Source organism: Zootoca vivipara, chromosome 12 (genome assembly GCF_965207765.1).
Source record: "Zootoca vivipara chromosome 12, rZooViv2.hap1.1, whole genome shotgun sequence".
In the NCBI taxonomy this organism is placed as follows: Eukaryota; Metazoa; Chordata; class Lepidosauria; order Squamata; family Lacertidae; genus Zootoca; species Zootoca vivipara.
In genome coordinates, this window is record NC_142595.1 from 39393856 (window position 1) to 39419778 (window position 25923).

The following is a 25923-nucleotide window of genomic DNA, read 5'->3' on the forward strand; positions in this document are numbered from 1 at the left end:
CCCCGCGGCCAACGCAGCCCGGGCTTTGTATCAGGCACTATGCCCGCTTTCAATTTTGCAGCTTCCGCGAAGCGAGGTTGATTTCTTGGTGGTGGCTCTGAAGGCGCGCCATGGCGAAGAGCGCCCGGGACTGCCTGCTGGACAGCTTGGAGAACTTGGAGGAGAGCGAGCTGAAGAAGCTGAAGGTCAAGCTGAACGAATTCCCCGTGCGCAATGGCTACTCCAACATCCCCCGAGGGAAGCTGCAGAAGGCGGATGCGCTGGACCTGAAAGATCTTCTGGTCAGCTACTACACCGAGGAGTACGCCGTGCAGTTGACCGCCGAGGTGCTGGAAGCCATTAACTGCAAGGACCGCGCCGAGGAGCTACGGGCCGCCACCGGGAACAGTAAGGAGCGGCTGGGGAGGGAGAGCGGCGCCCGATCCTAAGGATCGCGAAGGTGGGTCTGGAGGGGAGCCAAACTTTCGCCTAGTCCCGAGTTCGGCGGGTTTGCAGCTGCTGCTGCTGCAGCCAGAGGAGATCTTCCGGAGGTGGGAAGAGGCGGTAAAGCTGGCTGAGGTTCATGGGCGCTTTTGCCACACATACTTAAGCAAAATTGGGGAGTGTGGGCCCTTCCACTTAAAAGCCTCTTCTCGCCGCGTAACTTGCCCTTTTCGCTTCTCTCCCTCTCGCTTTGTAACTGCGTGAAGTCAAACAAGGAGAATAAACTGCGATGAGAGAGGATTTCAAAATGAAATAGTAACTCTCTGATCGCTCATCTGCAGAACAGTTTTATTTGCCTTGAAGTAACTGAGAATTACATTACAGAGAGAATAAGATAGAAAATAATAAATCTTTTGTAAGCAAGGACTGTCATGCACCAAGCTTGAAGACTTTTTAAAAATGCATTCGTGGCTTTTTTTCTGCTTTCCTGGAAATGCCTCCGTTCAGTTGCTGTTGCTTTCGCTTTCGTGTATTTCATAACGATATTTCCATCTATGGACTTTAGAAACTGCCTTGTTCTTCTTAACTCATTCTTTACTTATATTCTGCCCCACGAGGGCTAAACTTAGTACTGCAACGAACTCCCGGATTTGCTCAGGTTTAAGTGAGCAATTTCCCACTATGAGACATTTCAACCTTAAAGCCATTATTTCATTTCCTGATTTGCTTTAGAAATGCAAGGCTGCTTCTCAGCTCATGCCAGAGAGGTTGCAGCAGCAATAAAAAGGAAGAACCAAACTGCTGATAGGCAGCTCTGAAAAATATGGATTGAACTTTGCCAGTTTATACTTGTTGGCACAGGGTGGGGCACAAGCACATCAGTGTCACCAAGAAACGAGGGAACAATTCCATGGAATAATTCCGATGACATGAAAAAACATGCATAGTTAGAGAAAGGATGGAGAAAATGTGTTCAGCTTCACTTCTTTAAAATATTTTTAATGGAAAGCTATTTAAGATCTTTTTCTTTAAGAGGGCCAAAATTTGCACCCAGGTTTTTTATGTCCCCTTGCACCACTGTCAGGGGCCAAGAGTAAGCAGTACTCATGAGAGCAAACTAAATTCACTCCTTCTAAACTGTGTCCACTCATGTGTAATCCATGGGGGCAGATCTGCCCAATAGATTCTCCTCGCCTCCGTGCTCCGTATTAGGAATTAAAAACGCAAAAGACGCCATAGAAAGTGACATGTTTAAGTTTCCCCTCTAGTTATGCCGTGGTTGGGCCTTTGATGCAATCATGAATGGGGGAAATGGAGGGCTGTTTATGTCCTCTTTGAGAAAGGTGTATGTACTCTTGAAGCTGACAGGTTCACCAGGTGGCAGCAGCAATAAAATACAGTCAATGACCAGACTGCTGATTTGCAGTGCTGAAAAATACAGGTTGAACTTTGTCCCTTTGTACTTGCTTGGATCATTATGGACAGGACTTATAGCTCTACGCTTCCTCCCCACCCTCCATTACCAACAACAGCAACCAACACATCTTCCATCAGTTTTGGTGTTTGCCAGTCCTGGTTTAATGGAGCCCATTAAATGAGGCCCAGACAACTCTAAATCTGCTCTGAGAAATAGCTGGCCTTTGATAACATTAGCCAATAATAAAAGACACACACAAAAATCCTTACAAAATATTCTTTTGTTTCCTGTTTACTTGAACTCTAAAAAAAGGTTTACATTGACAGCTTGATTTAATTGTAACGTTTTAAGATCTAATAGGCCACAAGTTGTTGTGAACCTGAAGTAATTGCATGTGGAAATTGGCTCCAAAAGCCTCTCCCATCCATCCAGTTCCACAAATTTAAGGTAAAAAATAGGATGGATGGAAGAACCTTTGCTCTATACAAATTTCTCTCTTTTCTATTGTGCCTCTTCCTGGCTTCTCTGGCTCCCACACTTGGGTATGGAACCTTTTGAGAATTCTGACATGAATCTAGGATACCCCATACTTTTCCTTCTGTGATCACATTTGCTTGTTTTGCACCTTTACAAATGCATTTTTTTCTCTATTGTCTCTCTGATATTTGCAGTTCAGTTCAGACCCCTGTGCCTTGCACCAATGCCTCTCGAGTCATAGTGTCGTCAAGGCGGGTCAAGTTGCTGTCATTATTTATTGGTTGATATACTGCTTAAGGCCTAAACTGGCTTTTAAGCAGTTCTCAAAACTTAAAAGCCAAATACAGAAAAACAATTCAAAAACAATTAGAATAAAATGAAACAGGCTCATAAAAACAATAGCACAGTAAAAAAAATCCAGGTTGAGGGACCAGTAAAATGCTGTTGTGTTGGCAACTGACACAGGAAATCCCACAAGCATCGCTCCCCTTCCCTGGCTGTAAATGTGAAATACAGTAGTAAATAATTAATTGCTTGGCAATTTGCTGCCATTTCATGATACTCCAAATTACGATGACGCCTCACTCTCCCCAATGATAGGGCTGGCCCCAGCGTTGGCTCCCTTGCACCTGCTCTCACTTACTGATTTTCAGCTTTATACTTCTTCAACAGTTATGGCTTTGCCCAAAGAATTCTGGGAACTGTAGGCAGATGAGCTACTAGGAATGCTCTGTTAGCAATTGCACCCCTTCATGGAACTACAATTCCCAGGGCGTGGGGGAGGAGGGAATGAGTTGGGCAACCAGTTTTAAGCCTGCAATGTGAACGTGTAGCAAGAGTTCCATTCTTTCTCTCTTTCCTGGCAGGGCCGCTGCTTCGAAACTCTTCCAACGTGCACTTCATTGAGCGGCACAGGGAGGCCCTAATCCAACGGACCACCCCAGTGGAACCGGTGCTGGATAAATTGTATGGCTCTGTCCTCACTAATGAGCAATACCAAAAAATCACTGCCAAGGAAACTAACCCAGAGAAGATGCGAGAGCTCTACAAGCTTGTGCCAAGCTGGAACCTCCGGTGCAAGGATATGCTGTATGAGGCACTGAAGGCCAATATCCCATTCGTCGTGGAAGACCTGGAAGGGCGATGAGGCCTCAAGGGAAGGCAGAAGGCAAGACCCTTTCAGGGCACCAGAAATCCACCTCCCTATTGCCAGGGGACTCCTACAGACAAAGCCATACCATGTATTTTCCCAAGCACTCACTATGCTCCAACCAGGACACCGTGCAAAGGCAAGAATAACCTGCAGCCATAAGCAGGGGTCTCACAGTCAGAGCTGCTGTGCAACCTTGGAAGGCAAGGGGGGAACCTGGTTCTGTTGTTCAGGCCTTTGGGGTGGGGCAGGGAACAGTTTTCAACATATATCCTAACACAACGCAGTGGTTCTAACTAGGCCTGCCAGGCCTCCCCATTTGGTTCACCCTGCTCTTTTGGCAAAGCCACACCCACCCGCCATGTACCTGCTGTCAGGCTTGGGGCAGGTAAAGATGCAGCTGGGCCATGCAAGGGCTCCCTGTCGCTTGATTGGAGGCAGCATCTGTGCAGTGGCACCTTGGTTCTCAAACTTAATCCGTTCCGGAAGTCCATTCCAAAACCAAAGCGTTCCAAAACCAAGGCACGCTTTCCCATAGAAAGTAATGCAAAATGGATTAATCTGTTCCAGACAATTAAAAACAACCCCTAAAACGGCAATTTAACATGAATTTTTCTATCTAACATGACCATTGATCCCTAAAATGAAAGCAATAAACAGTGTACTGCAGTCACACAATCAATCAATCAATCAGTAGCTGAACTGGGTTCCACACAGTCACAAAAACAAAACAAAAAGAGCCGCAAAAAGAAAAACGCAAAATAAAATAAATAGCAAAAGCAGACAGACCTCAGCGTAACACTCAAAACGGAAGCGTAGCACTCCAATCGGAAGTGTAACACTCAAAACCGAAGCATGGCACTCAAATCGGAAGTGTGGCACTCAAAACGGAGCACTTTCAGCTTCTGAAAAAAGTTTGCAAACCGGAACACTTAACTTCTGGGTTTGCAGTGTTTGGGTTCCACGTTGTTTGAGTACCAAGGCATTCGAGAACCAAGGTATCATTGTATAACACTTTGCAAGCTGCAATGAATGTTGGGGCTTGCTCAGCACTGTGCTAGGGAAACCTGATGATCAGCTGATAATTGGGGATTCTGGGCCCATTGCTATACCGAATGGGATCACCTGACTTCATTGTGACAATGGGTGATTGACATGTGGGGGGACTGAATCACAGAGTAGATGGATAGACCCATTCATTCTCTCCAAATTTCTTTCAGAACCACTCACTCTTTTGTGCTGGTAAGAGTGGAAGCTCAAGAGGTCCTTGCCAGGCCTTTTGGGGTTTTAAAAAGTCCACTTTTGAATCCCCAAATTTATGCACTTCACAGTTCAGGCAAGGAAGAAGGTGGCCGTTATAGGCACAGCCCAGTGTGAGCATCTTGAGTCATTTGGGTGTGAGATGATGCAAGAGTAGCAATCTGAACCCTTTAGGGCAGGAATATCTGGCATGTTGCTCTCCAGATGTTTTGCTCCACAGCTCCCATCAGCCCAACCAACAGGGGTAGAGGGGCCAGGTAAGCGGTGCTGAAAAAGAGAACATCAGTTTGCGTATAGTGATTTATATGCATGGGTGCAAATTTAGAAATAATTACTACAGTTTAAATAAAAATACATATCATGGTGGGGATGGCAGTCAGGCTAGGCTGCCTGCTCACCTACCTGCCAGGTGCTGCTGACACTGGACGGACAACTTCAAAGCTACCCATCTTTCTTTTTATGGTTCTTTATCTTAAAGCAGACTTGGACTGGGAAGTCCTCAAAAAGAGGACAGTCCTCTTTAATGGCTACCCTACGCCAGTAGTCAGGTGTGCGGGGAGTTGTAGTCCACCACACTGGCTAATCCCGCTCTATGGGGTGTCATTTTGTTTTGTATTCTGGGTAGAAAGCAGCTCTGAAGGCGAGCCCCTTGGTGCGGTTGTCAGGTTTCCTGGATTCCAGGCTTTCCTTCCAGTGCCCAGGTAGCACAATATTCTCCAATCTAGCTGTGAATCCCTATTGTGAATACCATTCCCTGCTCACGCCTCCCAGCGCCTTTCAAAGGAATAAGGAAGGGGCACAAAGGGTGAAATTAGGTTTTTGTCATGATAGCACATGATCTTGTAAATTGCTTTGAGGCGTTTCTTTAAACATCCATCAGCCCCAGCCAGCAAGGCCAGTGATCAGGGCTGATGGGAGTGGTGCAGAGTAACAATAAATGTTAAGAACTAAAATAAAGTTTTGAATACACAAGTTTTGATGCAAATCACTGTGGTACAAGGAGCCATCTTTGCCTCTCCTTGTTGTCATTCCTAGTTGTCATTCCATTAATCAGGCTGTTCTTGTCAATATTCCCTAAGATGTACCAACACAATGTGAATTTTTATGAAACTGGGAACAAAAACATGCTGCATCAACTCAGTATTTTATTACATGTAAAAAAAAGATATGGAGAAGGAATGTTTGTGGAGCGATGTTATATGCGCCTTACAGGTGGATTTTAGTAAATGTGACCTTCCTAATTCCAAGTTTGCTGTGTCCTCATTGGGTGAGAAGGTTGGGTGGAGTGGGGTTCGGCAACCCAGGAATTTCCTTGGAGATCAGTTCTGAGAAGTTCAGGACAGGGGGGGTTCTCATTGTGCAAGCAACTGCCAGCAACTGCATCCTTGGATTTCTTCAAGTCTATTATTGGGCTGGTCCCAGAGTATGCTCTGAAGGCACATGAGGCTACAAAAATGTTAATGATTATGCGATATATGAAATAGCTTAAATGCCTTGCAGAAGCTAAGCAGGTCTAAATCTGGTCAGTGCCTGGATAGTACTATAATACAATCTTGGACTTTAGGGCAGAAGAAAGGTGGCGTATGAATGTAAGAGAATAAACAAGAATAAAGCTACCAGTACAATTTCATGCATTTATACTCAAAAGTAGGTATTGTTATGCTACTACATAACTTTGACCACTGTCCTAAACACATTTACTAGCAGTTTGAAAACAAACACGTTGAACTGAATCCTAAGGATATCTGGCTCTTGTTAATTCTTGGGCAATGCACACCGATTCCCAGAGTGATTTAACTAGTGGTGTAGCCCTCTTCCCAGTAAATGGGGGATTTTATAGGGTTGCCATATTTCCTAACACCTGCAAAGCTGCTGAGCCTTTTTTGACATATGGAAAGCCTAGGATTATGGCTCTGTTAGGGGTACAGGGGCCTCCTCACAAGTGATCCACCTGGACTGGAGAGACAGTAAAAGGTAAAGGACCCCTGGACAGTTATGTCCAGTCAAAGGTGACTATGGGCTTGCGGCATTCATCCCGCTTTCAGGCTGAGTGAGCCGACATATGTCCACAAAAACAAACCCGTGTTGCAATACAGAATAATCTGCTCAAATACAGCTGCAACACATGGCTCTATACCTTTAAAAAATTTTTTACATTGTCCTTAATTATTTGTTCTTTCCCGCACCTGTGGATAACCTTTTAAGTTCTTTTCATCTCTTTTATCAGTATCAGTTAGCTAGACTGGTTAGTGAGCTCTGATCCACAAGTATTATATTTACCTGTATGGATATTTTATCTAAAACTAGTTACAGGTAGGTAGCCGTGTTGGTCTGATGCAGTCAAAACAAAATAAAAAAATCCTCCCAGTAGCACCTTAGAGACCAACAAAGTTTGTCATAGGTATGATATTTCGTGTATCTGAAGAAGTGTGCATGCACACGAAAGCTCATACCTATGACAAACTTTGTTGGTCTCTAATGTGCTACTGGGATGATTTTTTTAAATTTTGTTTTGACTATCTAAAACTATTTGGTATGTATTCCTCATTTATTATTTATTCATTATTTAATATGCAGGTTGCTCAGTATTATTTTTGTTGCCATTCACTGTATGTAATGTATTCAATTTCATCATCAGCTGACGAAGATTCCTCTTCGAAACAGTTGATTCAAACTGGATCTACTGTCTTGGACATGATCCATTGAAAGGCGTCGCGGTGTTCCTCGCCAGCAATTCATTTTGTTGACTGCTTCTTGGTTATGGACCAATATATATATTATTTTGAAGCTGATGAATTGTAAATTTTGAATGACATTCTACTACTACTAATAATAATGTGTTTACTATATTCATTAGCCACATGTTGCAGCTGTATTTGAGCAGACATTTGTCCACAGACAGCTTTTGGGTCATGCGACCAGCATGACTAACCCGCTTCTGGACAAACGGAACACTGTGACGGAAACCAGAGCGCACGGAAACGCTGTTTGCCTTCCCGCTGCAGTGGTACCTATTTTATCTATTTGCACTGGTATGCTTTCAAACTGCTAGGTTGGCAGGAGCTGGGACCGAGCAACAGGAGCTCACTGCCTCGTGGTGATTCGAACCGCCGACCTTCTGATCGGCAAGCTCAAGACGCTCAGTGGTTTAGAGTAGACCACATTGCCACCCACGCTGTTTGACAGTGGAACAGACTCCCACAAGAGGTGGCGGGCTCTCCTTCATTGGAGGTTTTTAAACAGACGTTGGACAGCCATCTGTCACGGATGCTTGGGTTGCGATTCATACATTTTGCACCAGGTGACCCTCAGGATTACTTCCAACTCTGTACAATTCTATGACCCCTACTTCCAGGTCCCTAACCAAGACAGGCAGCGATGTGTGTGTTCTTACCCCTAACACAAACTGGGTTCAGGCCCATCCTATACAGTACAGTTCTGATCTCCTGGAAAAAACAAGTCGGCTGAATTAGAGACATTGTTAAATATTCTTCCCTTGCGGGAACAATGAAATTACTCGGTTACCACATCCACTCAGATAAAGCTCGGATATTCCACATAATCCAAAATTACTACAAAACACTAATTAAAACAATGCAATATGATACAATATAACAAGTAAAATAAGATGACTTCAAAGTCCCGACTTTCCATTTAAGGCCAAAATCGCTCTAGGGAAGAAACTGTTCTTGAAATGGCTCATTCTTGCCTGCATTGTTCTATATCCCGATGGCAGGAGCTTGAATAAATGGTGATCAGGGTGCATTGGATCTCTTGATATGTCTAGTGCTTTTCTATGGCACCTGGTGGAGGTGTTCTAAGGTGGAGAGTGAGCAGCCAATAATGCTCTCTGCTGTTTTAATAATTCTGCACAGCCCTGTCCTATCCTGAGAAGTACAGCTTCCGTACCACACACATAAACCATACGTGAGCACGCTCTGTATGGCACAGTGATAGAAGGCAAGCAGCAGCTTTTGTGGAATATGGTTTTTCCTTAGAATTCTCAAAAAGTACAGTCTCTGCTGCGCCTTCTTCACAAGCCCCCTTGTATTAACACTCCAGGACAGATCCTCCTGTAGCTCAATGCCTAGAAATCTAAACCCTCTCCACACAGATTCCGTCGATCAAAAGTGGCTGGATCAAAAGTGGCTGGGCCTCGTTCTTCTGTCTCCTAAAGTCCACCACAAGCTCATCTTATTTTGCTTGTTATATTGTATCATATTGCATTGTTTTAATTAGTGTTTTGTAGTAATTTTCTTTGTATTTATGAGCAAGTTATTAACTCTGCACCACTCTGTCAGCCGTTTCACCCTCCTTATCAGAGATGAGCCCGATCACGGTTGTGTCATCTGCAAATTTGACAACCCTATTTCTAGGGTGAGCCACTCTGGGCGGCTTCCAACAGAAAAATGAAATAAAATAATCTATTAAACATTGGTTACAGGTAGGTAGCCGTGTTGGTCTGGATCGAAGTAAAATAAAAAAAATTCCTTCAGTAGCACCTTAAAGACCAACTAAGTTTTTATTTTGGTATGAGCTTTCGTGTGCATGCACACTTCTTCAGAACCTGAAGAATTCTGAAGAAGTGTGCATGCACACGAAAGCTCATACCAAAATAAAAACTTAGTTGGTCTTTAAGGTGCTACTGAAGGAATTTTTTTTATTTTACTATTAAACATTAAAAGCCTCCCTAAACAGGGCTGCCTTCAGATGTCTTCTAAAAATCTGGTGTTCCTGTGTTAGTCCTAAACATATTAGAGGTATAAGGGCTTAGGGGTGGGGGGGTTAGGGGTGCGGATAACTGCCATGGAAGAAGAGCTTAGAAACCCAGACAACCCTTTGTTGTCTACGTATTCCCTTCCCAGGACGGTGAGGCGGAATCTTTCTGGAGAAACGATGCGGGCTGCAACCTTCTGGAGGAGACAGCGGCGGCGGCTTTGTCTCGGGGACGCGCGTGTCGCAGCCCTCGAGTGGCCTCTGTCCTTTTAACCGCCGCAAATCCGACGCCGCCTCCTGGCACTGCGGCGAGCGAGCGGAGGGATGGGAAGGGGAGGGCTGGGCGGCGCCCTCCCGCGCAAGGGGAACGCCTGATGCCAGGATGGGATTTCCTGGGGACGGCCTTCGACGGGGCACACGGCCGCCTCTTGCGCCCGCAGTTGGGGGTTTCCCGGGAGTCTGGTGAGCGATTGCGAGCCTTCCTTGGGGGGGGGGCTGGTGTGGGGGAGGGAAGTGGGGAGGATCGGGTTGCTTTTCCGGGTTGGGGGGGGAGTTGCTACTGAGAAACAATAGGAAGGGGACAGGAATCGCGCTCTGCAGTCGCCTGGAGCTCTGCAAAAAAAAAAAAAGAGGGAGGGGATGGGGAAGGTTGTTGCTTGATCCTCCCCCGCCCCCGGTCTTCTTAGCCTGCACTGCAATCTCTTTGGAGGCCATTGCACGGAAACGCACCCCAGGACTTTGTTTCCCTTTCCCGCGCACTCCCTCCTTTTCCACACACACACACCCAACCTCACCCCATCTCAGTGATCCATGCGTGCAGCGCTGTGGGGCTGGAAAGAAGGGCGGGTAGGGGTTGTGTGGTCTTGCCCACCCTCTTCTCAAACTGGGGTGGCAGTCGCTTAAGGAAGGCGAGGAGAGGAGAGGGCAGGAGTCGTCTCTAGGGATTGATCCTCATCCTGTCGGTGGCTTTCCTTGATTTCCCGTCTCTGGCGATCTGTGGCTTCCCCTCTCCCTCTATAGGGGGTGGGCGTGCGCTGTAAGTATCGGTTTCATATTTTGCTCACAAAACCGAGCTGGTTTGTTTGGATTTCCCCCCCGCCCCCCCCGCTCTGGTCTGCTTCTTCCTTTCACAGTGACTCATTCTCTTTGAACTGCCGTCGTTGGCGGAAGCCGCAATTTGATATGGCGGGGTCAACCAACAGCAGGGAAGTTTTGCAGCTGGCTTCATTGTGGCTTGCGATCAGGGCAAGTGATTCAGAGGACACGGTTGCCGTAAGCGGCGTGCAGAACAAAACAAATGGCTAGCCATGGGCCGTGACATGCGAATAGGCCTTCTGCATTAGCTCCATTTTTAACTCGCTGTTAGGACCTCCTGCCCTGTCAACCTACCGTAGTTGATCGCAGAGGGTTCTATATATTTTTTTATTTACTCTAGCCTTCTGATTGTTTTGGTTGCCTTTTTCCGCACCTTTTCCAGCTCTACATGCACGTTGCCAGCCACCCTATGCTAGCCTAGCTTTATTTACTGTGACTAATACCTATGCAATTATCTTAATGACTGGTATTATGTTTATAGTAACTATAGAAAGTTCCACAGGCTATATGTTCTGAGGAATTGCACATTCATGATTGATTGTGTGTGTAGCAATAATTGTTTTCCCCTACATTGAAACATGCTTAGAACAGAGAGTGGACATGAAATCTTGATTCTGCATCTCTCACTAGCAGGTTTTCAGCTCAGCAAAGTGTGTTTTGCTCTTCTGGATGGCCCAGGTTGATGGAAATTATGTCCCAGAATTTCAGATTTCTGAGGATGGGGAGATCCCAAGGGGAACAATCTTTTCAGGTGAGAAATTGGGCATGATCACACTGTATTATTGACGAAAAATTATAATGCAATTATATAGCCCAATTAATTCACTCCAGATTGACAGATTCACTTCAGTTCTCTTAAAATAGGTTAACGGAATCATTGCCACAGGGGAATATTCACTTATTCAGATTTTTGGAACATAGTTTGTATTGTAGTCCTATTACAGAAATGTTAGTCTACTACACACCTCAGGAACACACAGTCATTTCTTTGTAGTGGTGGTGTTACTAATTCTCATTTATTATTATTAGATTTTACACTTGTCCTTCACCCATAAGGTCCCAGGGCAGGTTGCAACAACATAACATATAAGATTAAAAGCAGTTTTAAAATTTGCAATCTGAAGAATTGGGTCTCCCTCTCTCGTGTCAAAGGCCAAAGTAAATAGTGCATGTTCAGCATATGACTGTATATACTGTACCCAACAGTGAATCCCTCCTTTAATTTGGCTGAATAAATACTTGCACATGTATGTGTGGTCTGTACTTTGTGCTCCAAACCATCCCCCAAAACATATTCTATGACCTGGATGCCCATACAGTGGTACCTCGACAACTGAACGACTTGACTTCCGAAGGTTTTGACTTCCAAAGTCGACAACCCCGGAAGTCTTTTTGCGGCATGCACAGTCGACGCATGCACAGAAGCGCGATTTCGCGCTTCTGTGCATGCATCGACTGTGCGTGCCGCAAAAAGATTTCGCGCTTCACGCATGCGCAGAACGGGTGCTTCAAGAACCGAAGACTTTGACCTACAAAGACAGCCGCGGAATGGATCGTCTTCGTAAGTCAAGGTACCACTGTATTCTGAAATCAGAATGAATTATGCAAACTATGCATGCCTATGCATAAATACTAAGTTTTACATAATTTCTTCTGTTTCTGGGGCTGAAGCTTTGCTAAAAGATGGAATTTTTGATTAAGAAGTGAAGAAACACTGGGGGGAAATTAAATGAGGAAATTGAGATGTTTCCAAGCTCCTTTTCAAAAACTATGAGCAGTAGAAACTTAGTTTTTGCTGGTTGTTGCCAAATCCAGTGCTAGACAGAAAATGCAAAGGTTTCAGCTGAACTCCATAACTTGTTTTTAGTATCAGTCTTCAGCCCTGGAACATGTGTGGTATTATTAGACTTACCTTTGAGTATATGTATGTTCATGTTCTATCAAATATTATGTTTAATTACATGTTATTCTTACCCTTATCCTCACTACAGCGAGGGAGGTTAAGCTGAGAGAGAGCGATTTGATCAGCCACCCAGTGAGCTTTCAGGCTGAGTGTAAATTTGACCCTCGATCTCCCCGGTCATAGTCCATCCCTCGTAACAATTACATAACAGTTGTATACAACTGGGAATAGGGTGCACTGCAAGATATCAGGAGCTGCTTCCATGGTGGGAGCCCCAGCATCTCCCCTTACGACCCACCCACCTCCTACAGTTCTTAAGCAGGGCATCAATCTTGCGATCAATTTCCTGGTGTCAGCTGATTGGCTGTTTTTCACATGACAGAAGCCTGAGCAAAGTGAACAACTGGTCTGACGTAGCCTGGGATTTCCTAATCTCTGATGGCAACTTGTCCTCAATACCGGCAGGGAGCCAAGCTTTCTAAAGTACATATGGGGCTGAGATGCTAATAATATTGTCCACACAGGTGACGGGATGGTGAACGAGGAAGTGGGATTCCTTCCCAATGCGGCAGCTGTGGAAAATGCCCCCCGAACCCTTCAGAACATCTGCCGGGTAAACCCCCCGCCGTTCAGGCGTCGCCGCAGGAGATCGAACGCGCCGGCCATGGGGGGTTACATCAATGCCCTGGGCATCTTAGAGGCCCCGCCGAGCTCGCCCCGGCGTGCGCCCGAGAGGCCTTTCCACTGCACGGATTGCGGGAAGAGCTTCTCTCAGAGCTCCAACCTGATTGAGCACCAGAGGATCCACACGGGGGAGCGCCCCTTCACGTGCAGCGAGTGCGAGAAGAGCTTCAGCCGCAGCAGCACCCTGGTGGAGCACCAGCGCACACACACCGGCGAGAAGCCTTACACGTGCCTGGAGTGCGGGCGGGGCTTCAGCCGCAGCAGCACCCTGGTGGAGCACCAGCGCACCCACACCGGCGAGACGCCCTTCCCGTGCCGGGAGTGCGGGAAGGCCTTCAGCCGCACCTCCAACCTCATGAAGCACCTGCGCACCCACTCCGGGGAGAAGCCCTACACCTGTGCCCTGTGCGGCAAGTGCTTCTCGCTGAGCTCCAACCTGCTGAAGCACGAGCGCACCCACTCCGGGGAGAAGCCCTTCCCCTGCGCCCTGTGCGGCAAGCGCTTCAAGAAGAAGACCCACCTGGTGTCCCATCACCGGGTGCACACCGGGGAGCGGCCCTACCGCTGCGAGGAGTGCGGCAAGTGCTTCTCCCAGAGCTCCATCCTGATCGAGCACCAGCGCATCCACACCGGGGAGAAGCCCTACAAGTGCGCGGACTGCGGGAAGGGCTTCTGCGTCAGCTCAAACCTCATCAAGCACCAGAGGATCCACACGGGGGAGAAGCCGTACACCTGCTCGGTCTGTGGCAAAGCCTTCCGCTATAAGCCGCAGTTCACCCGTCACCAGAAACAGGCGCACCCGGCTGAGGAGGAGCCGGTGGCCACACTCGCCTTGCACCCCTGGGAGGAGACGCCCCCTCTGCTGCAAAATATCTGAGAAAGCATAGAGCAGGGCTGCCCTGCAGTTTCTTTATGATAGTAGCCCCTTTCACTTGCTTCCTGTCTCTCCCTCTAGGCCCCTTTAGAGCTGTGTCCCAGGCCTCTTTGACTAGCTTTAGCTCCTTGAACTTAAGAGCTTCTGATCGGACTCTCTACTTCATTCCTGCATTGCAAGGGGTTGGAATGGATGACCCTTGGTGTCCCTCCCAGCTCTACACTTCTATGATTCGACTCTGCTCCCATCAGATCTCTTCCCTGATCGTGACGGGCAGAGCTCACCCTGGCCATTTATGTGCTCCACCGTAGGTTGAGGTTGAGCACTCAAATTAAGAGTCCCAGCACGCACTTGTTGGAGCTCCAGAGCTTTCTCCCAAGTCCAGTGTTCGCTGTCATGGTTCTCATGCCCAGCATATGTAGCCATGTTGCAGGTGTGTGAGCAGTTGCACACCTCTGGAGAGTAGTACTTTCCTCCAGGTCACTAGGTGAAAAAGCATTAATCAAATGGAAGAGAATGGTTCTTTTTCTCCTGGTACTAACAGCAGAAAGTGGTCCAGTGAGCTAATGCTCTCTGTGTGCTAACCTGCCAATCTATCCTACTAGTTGCCTAACCCCTGCTTCTATGCTCTTCTCTCTCACTCACTTCATTCCTCTGCCTCCTCCTTACTCTTTATTACTCCTGCAGAGTATGCAGGTCCGTTTCACAGCCTGGCCCTGCTTCTCAAGACTTCTAGCTTGGCTTGCTGCAAAAGTGAAACTGGCAAAGGGCTTCTATACGCTTTGCCTTCAAGCCAATCAGTTTCAGCTCCCTGTGATAGGACAAAAGAGTGCTCCTCCTTTGTGTGCTGAAGCGCACATCGTCCCGCCTTTGGAGCGAGAGCGGGAGATCTTTGGCCCTCCAGCTGCTGCTGAACTACAGCTCCCATCAGCCCCAGCAAACATGGCCAACAGCTGGTGGTGGTAGAAGGGCCAAAGCTTCCACACATCTGCATGAGAGCAAAGGTGCAGAACCTGCTCTCCCCCCCCCCCCACAGCTTCCGTCATCCCCAATCATTGGCCATGCTGGCTGAGGCTGTTGGAGTTCAACATCTGGAAGGCTGCAAGGTCCTCAACGCTTCTTTAGAGGGAGCAGGGAATTTGAGTTGTGATTTCTAAGACTTTCCTGGAGAGGCTTCAAGATGAATGTGACCTCCCTTTTGGTTTCTCTCCGGGTCCCCTCTTTGCAGCTTGCACTGGCGTCCAGTGTGGGCACTGTGGGGAGTCGGGTCATTCACCATCCATGATGCCAAGGACACTACCGGCAACAACATGCACACAATCACATTTCAGATAGCACTTCAAATCAAAATGCCCCTGTGAGCTGGGCATGGAATGACATGTTCCCAGTGACAAGCAGATTTGAAAAATAAAAATAAAAATGCAATATCCTCCTAACAAAAAGCACTTCCCCAAGGAGTGAGGGGTTTGGAGCCCTCACACCAAAGGAGAAACTCAACACACATTTGTTGTGCTCGTGAGCATCCAGACTATCCGGACAGTCCCCAAAGCTTGACTTAAGCTTCTCTCCTTGTCAGCAGCAAGGAGATTTTATTAAGAGCATTAAACAAATGATGTATTGCTGCCTTAAAGTCATAGAGCAATTCTGAAAGAGTTGTAGTGTGAGTTGTGGCGGAATGGTGCCTGATGATGATTCTGGTTCATCATGGGTTAATCTATCACTCCCATTATAGGCAGGTGTTCCCTGGGAGGCGGAGCTAGAGGGGATTCTAAATGGCAGTTGGGGAGTTGGGGAGAGTGGAGTGTTAGAAAGAGATGCAGGAGCTGTGTTAACAAGTCTGTGTTATATGAAAAGAAGATATGTGCTTTTAAGAACCAGAGAAATTCATGTTTATAAGTTAAATAATAAAGTTAAATGTGCTTAAACGTTCACTGACTCGGCAGTGTCTCAGTACCTTCAGAGGTGTGACAAAGAGGGGAGAACAAAGCTTTCCTGTGGAAGAGGAAACTGTTTGCTTTTTCTCTTGTCATACAAAGGGCTGGTTAGCGAAGCCGAAGGAGCCACATAGTTGCCTAAGAGAGAGGTACATTGTAGCAGTAGGGATCCCAGGGAGGGAGACCCCACTGGTGGCAATAGGTTTCGAACGCAGTGCCTGAGGTACCCTGGAGATAAGTCCAATTTGGACACTGGAGGTTTTTTCTCCTGTTTGTAAGGAAGCACAGGGAGAGCCTCTGATGTTAAAGCAGTGAAGGGGGGGATCCATCACATGAGTCTGTAGCAGCCCTGGTCTCCTTTGGAAGGAAGGGCGGTATATAAAGAAAAAAAGAGGGAAAGAGCATAAAGTTCTCATGTACCATAATACCATATGGTATTACTCATACCATAATAAATCAATTGGTTTTTAAGGTGCAACAGGCTCTTTGGTTTTATTTTTTGACTCCCTTTGAAACTGTGTTTTTATTCCATGTACCAACTGCCCTTGAGAAAAATCAATTGTGAACAAATTGTGTATACTTAACCCCCCTTCATTGTAAGTTACCAAAATAAATGTTTTCACTCAGCAGTTCATTCTTGACCATCCTTTTGTCTAACTGTTTTGTGTAGGTGGAAGAGAGGAACATCCAAAACATGTGGAGAATCATACAATCATACAAAGCTGTCATGTGTTCTCCCTTGTAAGACCTACAGTCACTGAGGACTCTTCCATGAAGCAGCTCCATTAATTTATTTATATACACCACTTGATCCAAAATAGTTTTCTAAGTGGTATGGAAGTATGTTTATTTATTTAAGTCATTTATATAATGCTTAATTTGCATTTCTAAGCAGCATACATAAAAGTAAATCACACATAGTAAAACAATTAAAAGTCGCCGTAAAGGTAATGACTACCTCAAAATATAGAGTCTAACAACCAATTATGCAAGCATTTAAATAAAAACAGTTCAAATGTTTAATAAAGTAATGCTGTTAAAATAACACAGCAATTAAAACGAGTGGCTCAAGTGTTCAATGGGATTGCTGTGTAAATGGGAGTGCCATCTTGAAAAGCAGTTAAGAAGTTGGATTTCTTGACTGAAGGTCACATACAAATACTGTAGTAGTAAGGCAAGAACTCAGGCCGCCATAATAATGTATCCCTGTTGATGGTTCAAATGATACAATAGTTTCAAATAATAATCTCTTCTGTGGTTGGATTTTATTATAGAGTTTATAGTACGTCAGATGAAGTGTATATACCAGGACTTGCTGATGAAGAATCTCCGAAACAGGGCCCTCTTCCAACCACAGAAGAGACTATTTGAAACTATTGTATCATTGAACCACCAACAGGGATACATTATTATGGCGGCCTGAGTTCTTGCCTTACTACGATTTGTATGTGATATTGAAAAGCAGGACATTTTTTAAAATTTTTAACACTTTCATTTAACACATTTACGGTATATTTCACCTTTCTCCCAAGTCAGAATTCAAGGTGACTTGCAACATGTAAAAACATCAATGATAAAATACAGATCAAAATAAAGAAACTAGTTCAAAACAATAATTAAAATGCATCAGGATGCATTCTGATTATTTTAGAGACCAACTAAGTTTGTCATAGGTATGAGCTTTCGTGTGCATGCACACTTCTTCAGATACTTTTCGTGCATGCACACGAAAGCTCATACCTATGACAAACTTGGTTGGTCTCTAAGGTGCTACTGGAAGGAATTTTTTTTTAATTTTTTGTTTCAACTGTCAGACCAACACGGCTACCTACCTGTATCTGATTATTTTGTTCATTAAATTTGTTTACTGCCCTTCATCCAAAGACTGGCTTGATAGGTGATGCTCACGCAGCTGCTGGCAAGCTCAAGAGACAGGGCCTTTTTGGTGGTGGTCCACAGCTGTGGAACTCAGTTTCAAATTACTTGCACCTTGTTCAGGCATTTAAGCAAAACAGAAAGACCTTTCCCTTCACTCCTACCTTCAATAAAGGCTTTGAATGGCTTAACCAGAACAGTTTCCCTTAGTAGCATATTCCTTTCTGAAGTGCCTGCATTACTATTGTTGATGTGCATCCACAGCTAAACATTTTTTTAAAGCTAAACTATGCAGCTTATAAAAATATTCTTAATTAGACAAACAAACCAAATATATATGGCACCTCTTGCGTTTCAGCAGGAATTGCACCAGCAAAAAGGGGAAAAAAGCACTTTGCTTCACAAGAAGCTGGTACTATTATTATTTATTCATTAAATTTATATATTGCCCTTCAGAGATCACAGTGGCACAACTTTTACTTACTTACTTACTTCATAAACTGCCCCTTCATCTGAATATCATATATCTGCTATTTTCTCTGACGGGGGGTACAGATAAAACAGGTAATAGCTAAAAAACGAGGGTGGGTGGGGAAGGAACAAAAACTACAAAACAGTTAAACGTTAATAGAATCGAAAGTAGGTAGATTGATCGATTAAAACGTACAGATAATTTTTTAAAATAATTTTTATTAATTTTCAATTTTCGTCCAATAATAGCCTCATTATAACAATGCCAAATTATAACACAGTTACTAATACCAGTCATTCAAATACCAAATTATATAATTTAGGTCCCCCCCACCCCCAACCTGCGTGCTAGAATTTAAGGTTTGGTGATTTTCTTTATTTCTATGTCCCGAAATTCCTGTTTTCAATTACATTCCGGTCAAAACAATAAAATCCTTATGCAACAAGTGGAATATTAATAAATCATTTATCGTACAGATAACTAACGGGGGCGGGGGGAAGCTTCCCCAACCCTAACCTAGTGGATTCCCCTTTTTAATAAGAAAGAGGAGGACCTGTTCATTCTCTTAGCTACGTGGATATGGCAAACAACGGCTTGCTTTGTTTCATTTGGCCGCCTAAAACAAGGGACCCCTTTCCAGGATCTGCGCCCCAGACAAAAGCAACTTGGGGGCCCAGGAGGCTCCAGGCCTCGCGCGTTCCCTCCGGTATCCCGGCAACCGCCTCCAGGACCCCCCCTCCCTCCTCTCTGGTCCAGGTTCCCTCTGCATCACGTGGACGCCTGTGAGGATGTGACGTCATCTCTGGGTTCCCTCCTCCTCCGCTGGCGTTACCGACTCGCCAGCCTGCAAGGTTGTGGCAACTGCTGCCCGCGGGTGGCTTTTTTTTTTGCAACGGACCTCGCTTCCGTCTGCAGTGGGGAGTTCGTGAGAAAAGTCTCCCGGAAGATGGAAGGGGAGAGCTCGCAAGGTGCGGAAGGGAGGGAGAAATCCCCCGACCAAGGTAAGTAAGGGGGGAGCAAATCTCCGTTAGGGAGCAACGTTGGGAAAAGAAAAGGGGTGCGGTGGGGTGCAGCCAGAAGCTCAATGTTAGGTTGCAATTTAAAAAATAAAAAATTCCCCGAGTGAAGGGTTCGCGATCGCGATCGCGTTCTGCCCCACCGAACAAAACAAAAAAAGGAGCAAGCAAGCGAATGCCTTTTTTCTGTTAAAGGCAGCTAGTGTCGAAATTCTGGAAGCACAAGCTTTCTGAGTTGCACAGCTATGGTCGGACAGTGTTCTTGAAACTGCCAACGTGAGTCTGACCAAACTGTGGGAGGCAGTGGAAGACAGGAGTGCCTGGCGTGCTCTGGTCCATGGGGTCATGAAGAGTCGGACACGACAAAAAGATGAAACAACAACAGGTGTTCAGGACAGAAACATTATATGAACATGCATGAATGCATAGATTTTAGGGGGTATCTTACACGCCCAGGTTAATGGAGATGCATGGGATAAAAAGAATATTCAACTTAATCCATTTTGTGTGAGCAGTTATACTGATAAGCTAGGCAGCTTTAGAGATGCACAGGATCCTCTCCCCCCTCCTCCTGCACAAGACACTGTACTGTATTATTAAAAGTTTCTCAAGATTAAGACTGGCATTTAATTTAGTGATCTGATACAGGTTCATATTTTAGCAACCCAGGCAATCGGGGTGGGAGTAAAGTATAAGCAGTGATAAAGAACATAGACATATGGCCCTGAATGTTCTCTCATCCTAGGGAAAGCTCTCTGAGCACTGTAAGCTGGCATGTCAGTGGCTGAATCTCAGCACCCTAAGGTAGCTTTCCATAATAATGTGTCAATGGCTTCTTTGTTCTCAAAAGGGATATTGCACTGAATATTCTTCACTACCTAGATCACACATCCCCAACTGCAGCCCTCCAGATGTTTTGGCCTACAACTCCCATGATCCCTAGCTAACAGGACCAGTGGTCAGGGAAGATGGGAATTGTAGTCCAAAACATCTGGAGGGCCAAGGTTTGGGGATGCCTGACCTAGATAGTCAGTTTCCTTCACAGGTTCTACTTCTTCTGCTTTGTTCCTCTCAGCAGATGCTGGATTTGAAAGCCAGGCGGAGGCAGAAGATCTCAGAATAGAAGCCCCTGAAGGAAGAGGAGAGATGCAGGCGCTGGAAATGACTTTGAGCACTGAGCAGAGAGGAGAAGCACCAAAGAGCAGCAGAGGTGCTGGAAGACACCTGATGGACCGAGATGGTGAGGACACAACAGAGGCCGAGCCACATCCTCCAACCAGTTCCCAGAGTCCAAATGACTGCAACAGTCAGCCAAAGGTAGAGGAACAGAGATGGAGGAGCCAGGTGAGAAAGCGCCGGGCAAAGGAGACTTCCTATGATCCTCCAGGTTTTATCAACCTTTTGGGTATCCTGGAACCTCCTCCTCCCCCTGCCCCCCGCAAGCCGGTGGTGAAGCCCTACCACTGCACCGAGTGCGGGAAGAGCTTTTCGCAGAGCTCTGTGCTCATTGAACACCAGAGAATCCATACCGGGGAGCGCCCCTTTGTGTGCAACGTGTGCGGGAAACGCTTCTCCCAAAGCTCCACCCTGATGGGGCACCAGAGGATCCACACTGGCGAGAAGCCCTTTGCCTGCCCCGAGTGCGGGCGAGGCTTCAGCCGGAGCTCCGCCCTGACAGAACACCAGCGCACCCACACCGGCGAGACGCCCTTCCCGTGCCGGGAGTGCGGGAAGGCCTTCAGCCGCACCTCCAACCTGGTGAAGCACCTGCGCACCCACTCCGGGGAGAAGCCCTACACCTGCACCCTCTGCGGGAAACGCTTCTCCCTGAGCTCCAACCTGCTGAAGCACGAGCGCACCCACTCCGGGGAGAAGCCCTTCCCCTGCCCGCTCTGCGGCAAGTGCTTCAAGAAGAAGACCCACCTGGTTTCCCACAATCGGGTGCACACCGGGGAGCGGCCCTACCGCTGCGAAGAGTGCGGCAAGTGCTTCTCTCAGAGCTCCTCCCTCATCGAGCACCAGCGCATCCACACCGGGGAGAAGCCCTACAAGTGTGCCCAGTGCGGCCGAGGGTTCTATGTCAACTCCAAGCTCGTCAAGCACCAGAGGATCCACACGGGCGAAAAACCCTATGCCTGCTCTGCTTGCGGGAAGGCCTTCCGGTACAAGCAGCAGTTCCCGCGCCACGTGGCCCACGTCCACCCTGGGGAGGAACAGGTGTCTGTGCTCACCTTGGGCCCCAGTGTTAACGTGCTGCTCTCATAGAGCTGAAACAGGCCCCTGGCCTTTGGGGCTTCAGGTCCCCTGGCTTCCAATGAAAGGCATCCTGCAGTGCCAAATTTGGTAACTCTGTAGCCTGTCCGGTCTACCCTCTCATTGTGAAGCGGCTCCTGGGACCTCCAAGGGTCATTCTAGTGGCATAAAGACAGTCAGTGGCTCACAAGACTCGTTCCATCCTCCTGTAGAGGAGCTGTTTCCTGAAATGATGAGGGTGAGCAGCATTCATGGCTTGTCATTGGGAAAGGGGCTGAAGAAATCAAGGCCGCTTTGCTTCAGGGGGGTCCCAGACTAGTGTAAATATGCAGTAGCACCAAGGACAGCGGTAACCTGAGATCTTGTTTCAGAGGGGAATCTTGATCACTGCAGTGATTCCGTTACTGCCCATGCATTGTTTTATGAGGGGTATGGAGCGCAAAACGGTTCGCTACTGATACTGTGCCTTTCCGTTCCGTGAGGGTATCCCTGGTATCCGCCAGCAGCTCCCTTGTGGCATTTGTCCTTTCCGTCCTCGTTTTGAGGAAAGGCAAAAGGATTTCACGAGGGCCTCTTTTTCTCCTTTCCCTTCTTAGTTTGCAGTATTGCCGCATAAGTTAGGCAAGTGTGTATTTCCTAGGCCTTGTTTCATTTCTCAAGGAAAGGCAAAATCATAGTGTGCAGTTCTTTACCATATTATCTAAGAGACAGCCAGTTAATCTTTCAAGGACGTTTTTTCCATCAGTGTTGTGAAGGTCATTCTGAGAATGCATTTCTGTTGTCAAATGGAGGAGAACAGCAAACGAGTTCTGAGGTAAAAACTTCTACTGGTTTTAATGGTGATGGGGCCCCTCTGTTTGGTATTCAAGGCAATCCCTACATAGCCAGCATGTGAAATACTGAGGGTATCCATCTTGGTTGAGAGAAAATGCATTTTGACTGTTAATGGGTCTTTAGGATAACCATGGTAGCCTCCAAATGTTGCCCAGTTCTCACTGCGCGAGTCCAACTGAGTAAGCCATTCTTCTAGATCAGGCTGGGAGACCTTTTTCCAGTCCCAGGGCCTCGTTCCCTCATGGACAACCTTTGGGCTGCAGCATGGAAGGGAGGGCTGCAACAGATGTGACTAGATTCCAACCAAGCAAAAGTCACCAAGAAATGGTACACGCACAAATGTACTTTTCAGTCCAAGCAAGTAAGAGACATTATAACAGTTAAAGAGCACATTCCAATCTGACCAACATGGTCTGGGAAGTCTCAAGGGTCAAATAGAGATGACTAGAGGGCCACATTTAGGGTCAAAAAACAGCAAAGTGTGGTTCCTTTGTCCTCCTAGCAGACATAAAATTGCTAGACAAACAGAGTTACCTTTGGGGGGCGGAAATTGGGTATGATCCTGTCCAAGCCAAACACATCAAGTTCCACCTATTTCAGGAGAGAGGAGTTCATTGTTTCTCCCACTATAATCACAGACTTTAAGTTGTTAACTTTGGCTGGATTGTGAGAATTAGGAACGTAGGCGGCAGCCTTATACTGAGTCAGAGTATTGGCCCGTCTAGCTCAGTTTTGCCTCCACTGACTGGCAGTGGTTCTCTAGGTCAGTGGTTTTCAACCAGTGTGTCATGGCACCCTGGGATTCCTTGAATGATGGTCAGCGGTGCTGCAGGCAACACTGGCCTCTGTCCCTCTTCCCTCCCTCCCTCTGATGCCCTCTCGTGTCTCTGCCTCCTAAAGGCTTGCACAGCTGTATGTTGCGGCAGCCCTGGCTACAAGCTCCCTAGGTGAATGGTGCCTTTGTAGCTGGCCAGAGGGTGCTTCCCAGGCCCCTGTGGGGCAGTGTGAGGAGGTGCCTCTCACTGGGGCGGGGGGGGAGGGAGCTCAGAGACCAGGGGCAGCAGCTGTGGCTGCCTAGATGATTCCCAAGGAGAGGGGAGAAGAAAAGCTGAGGGAACACTCCACAGGGAGGGTGTTTGAAAAGGGGTGAGAGGCTGCCCGCTCTGCAGGCAAGAGGTGACATAACTGGGCTCCTGAGCCCCACAGGGGTGCCGCAGAAAGTATGTAGTTGGTCAAGGGAGCCGTGGACCCAAAAATGTTGAAAACTTCTGCTCTAGGTTTTCAGAGATGCCCAGGGAGTGAACCTGGGGCCTTCTTTATGCAAAACAAATCTCTACTGAACTAAAGCTCTTCCTCCCTTTTATTATTTTCTCCCCCTTTTCCAAAAACTCATTTGAGCAAGAAGTCACTCCTGCATCCCTCACTTAATTGCATTTAATTGAGGAGTTTGTCCTTTCCAGCAGAGAATTTCCTTGAATCATAAAGATCTTCACAAGGTCAGAATTTCATGAGGACTAGGATGGAAAAGCAAAGCTGTTCTACAGTTGAATGAATAGCAGGCATGCAAACCCTAAGCCACTTACCTGGAGGTCAGTTCCACTGGATTCCAGCAGGCAGCTGTGGTGAAACCACCACAGGGTGAGTATTAAATGCTCAGACGTACCTCAGACAACCAGTGAAAGCAGACTTCACTGTGTTGGGTAAGACATTTGAAAGATGGAGTGAGCTAAGTGAGTAGCAAGCAATCATGGCCATCTGCAGGGGGAGGGCAAGGGCAGCAGCTGTTCCCCCAGATGAGACAAACTCTCCAAATTCCCAGCTTGTGTTAAAAAAATAGAAGCACTTGAGGAACCCAAGATATGAGGCAAAGCACGTCAACACTAGGCACTGTCTTTGGTGGTGAGTTGTGGTTTTGTTTAGTTTTTGAGAAAGTAGATTGCCCCTGCCTTTCAGTGTTTTTAGCCAATGAATGAGGTCATAGTCGTGATAGACATTTGGGAAAGCAGATCTGGCCAATTAGACATAAAGGAGGCTAGAGTGAAACACCCATTGTCGAGGCCAGTCTTTCTTATATAGTGTTCAGCAAAACCCTGAGGTTCCACAAAGCAATCTAAGAAGCAAGTTGTAATGATGGGCATGCATGTCAGCTGCAGCCATTAAGTGCACTGCTGAAGCAACAGTCTTGGAAACTGTTATTATTTTTATTGTTGTTGTTATTTATTAAATTTGTATACCACCCTATACCTGCAGGTCTCAGGGTGGTTCCCTTCCCTTTCTTTCTTTCATTCCCTTGCAATTTCCAGGGGTTATATTTCAGTGGCACCCAACAGCACAGGCAGGGCTGTATGGCTTCCCTGGCTTCCTAATGCCATGCAGCAGAGCCAATCTGCCACTCCTCACTGCCTTGCCTCCTTCTAGGTAACCAGGATTAACCAGAATTGGGGAAATGTCCAGGGAAATCCAGACATTAACAACAGTGTCGTTTTTGCCAATTTCCCTTAAAAATAGCTCAATAACGTCTTTTTTGTGATTTTGCCCCAAAAGCTCAACAACTTTGCCCCCCAAAAGTTAAACTTTTGTGTCTGGATTTTCACTTTTTGAAATATGGCAACCCTGGGTAAGCATCCCACTATCCTTCCAGCACTGACCCTCCAGTGGTCTAGCGTCGGGGGAGGGGGCCCATGGCCCTGGGCGCGAAATTCTGAGAGGATACAAGAAGGCACCCCCAGGACAGCTGAATTCCACTGCTTCGTGTAATTTATTCTGTAGTCAATTTTGAGGGATTGACTCTGCTCATCTCCTTATTTTTCTGTGCAAATCCAAATTGGTTCAGCAGATCTGTGAGTAAATGTTATAGTCAGCAATTGAAGCAATGAAGAAATCGACACAGGAAGCTGCATTATACTGAGTCAGACCATTGGTCCATCTAGCTCAGTACTGTATACACTGACTGGTGGACATCCTAAGATGTCACACAGGGATTTCAAGGATTTCAGACAGAGCACATTCCCAGTACTACCTAGAGATGTCTAGGATTGAACCAGGGACCTTCTGCATGCAAAGCAATTGCTCTAGCCATGCCCCTTCCACCAAATGGCATGATGCTCAGTTGCCCAGATTGTGAAGCTAACAAATCAAAAAGAAGATAGACAAGGCAATTCCTACAAGAGATCTGAGAAATGTAGCCAAACTTGACATAACAGCACCTGGTCAATATGGAATCAGATTCCAAACATTTTACTCCAAAATAATCAAAGTATGTGTTTAATAACACCAACTTAAGCCTTATTTTAATTTCTGCTGGCTCTGTTAATAGGGAGCAATAGAGGTACCTACTTTCCCATTTAAGTGTGTTAGGTAAAAATAATAACAACTTAATTTACTTAGTGTTATCCTCCACAAAAGAGTAAAAAGGCTGTGTGGAATATCTGCCCTGTGTGTTTTAATAGTTTTGTACTGATTGTGTTTCAGACTGTGACTGTTTTCTTTCTAACCGCCCCCCCCCCTTAATGGCTCATTAAAAACCATAATTTCACACAA

The 25923-nt window shown here is 46.4% G+C and overlaps 2 protein-coding genes across 2 annotated transcripts; both read left to right on the forward strand.

Moving 5' to 3' along the window:
• LOC118095381 (apoptosis-associated speck-like protein containing a CARD) lies at positions 1–5968 on the forward strand. Its single transcript, XM_035136601.3, has 2 exons — positions 1–387; positions 3184–5968. Exons 1-2 carry the CDS (start codon positions 111–113, stop codon positions 3462–3464), a joined length of 558 nt encoding a protein of 185 aa, XP_034992492.3. The 5' UTR covers positions 1–110; the 3' UTR covers positions 3465–5968.
• A 3761-nt stretch (positions 5969–9729) lies between these two features.
• Positions 9730–25923, forward strand: LOC118094317 (uncharacterized). The gene is made up of 5 exons (XM_088654735.1): positions 9730–9905; positions 11172–11289; positions 12966–13999; positions 18822–19281; positions 20372–25923. The coding sequence occupies exons 2-5, from the start codon at positions 11208–11210 to the stop codon at positions 21559–21561; spliced, it is 2766 nt and encodes a 921-aa protein (XP_088510861.1). The 5' UTR covers positions 9730–9905; positions 11172–11207; the 3' UTR covers positions 21562–25923.

Coding starts and splice junctions, on each gene's coding strand:
- LOC118095381 (XM_035136601.3), top strand. CDS start 111: ATGGCGAAGAGCGCCCGGGACTGCCTGCTGGACAGCTTGGAGAACTTG. Junction 388..3,183: donor ACGGGCCGCCACCGGGAACA/GTAAGGAGCGGC, acceptor CTTTCCTGGCAG/GGCCGCTGCTTCGAAACTCT.
- LOC118094317 (XM_088654735.1), top strand. CDS start 11,208: ATGGCCCAGGTTGATGGAAATTATGTCCCAGAATTTCAGATTTCTGAG. Junction 11,290..12,965: donor AAGGGGAACAATCTTTTCAG/GTGAGAAATTGG, acceptor TTGTCCACACAG/GTGACGGGATGGTGAACGAG. Junction 14,000..18,821: donor CCCCTCTGCTGCAAAATATC/TGAGAAAGCATA, acceptor CTTTTTAATAAG/AAAGAGGAGGACCTGTTCAT.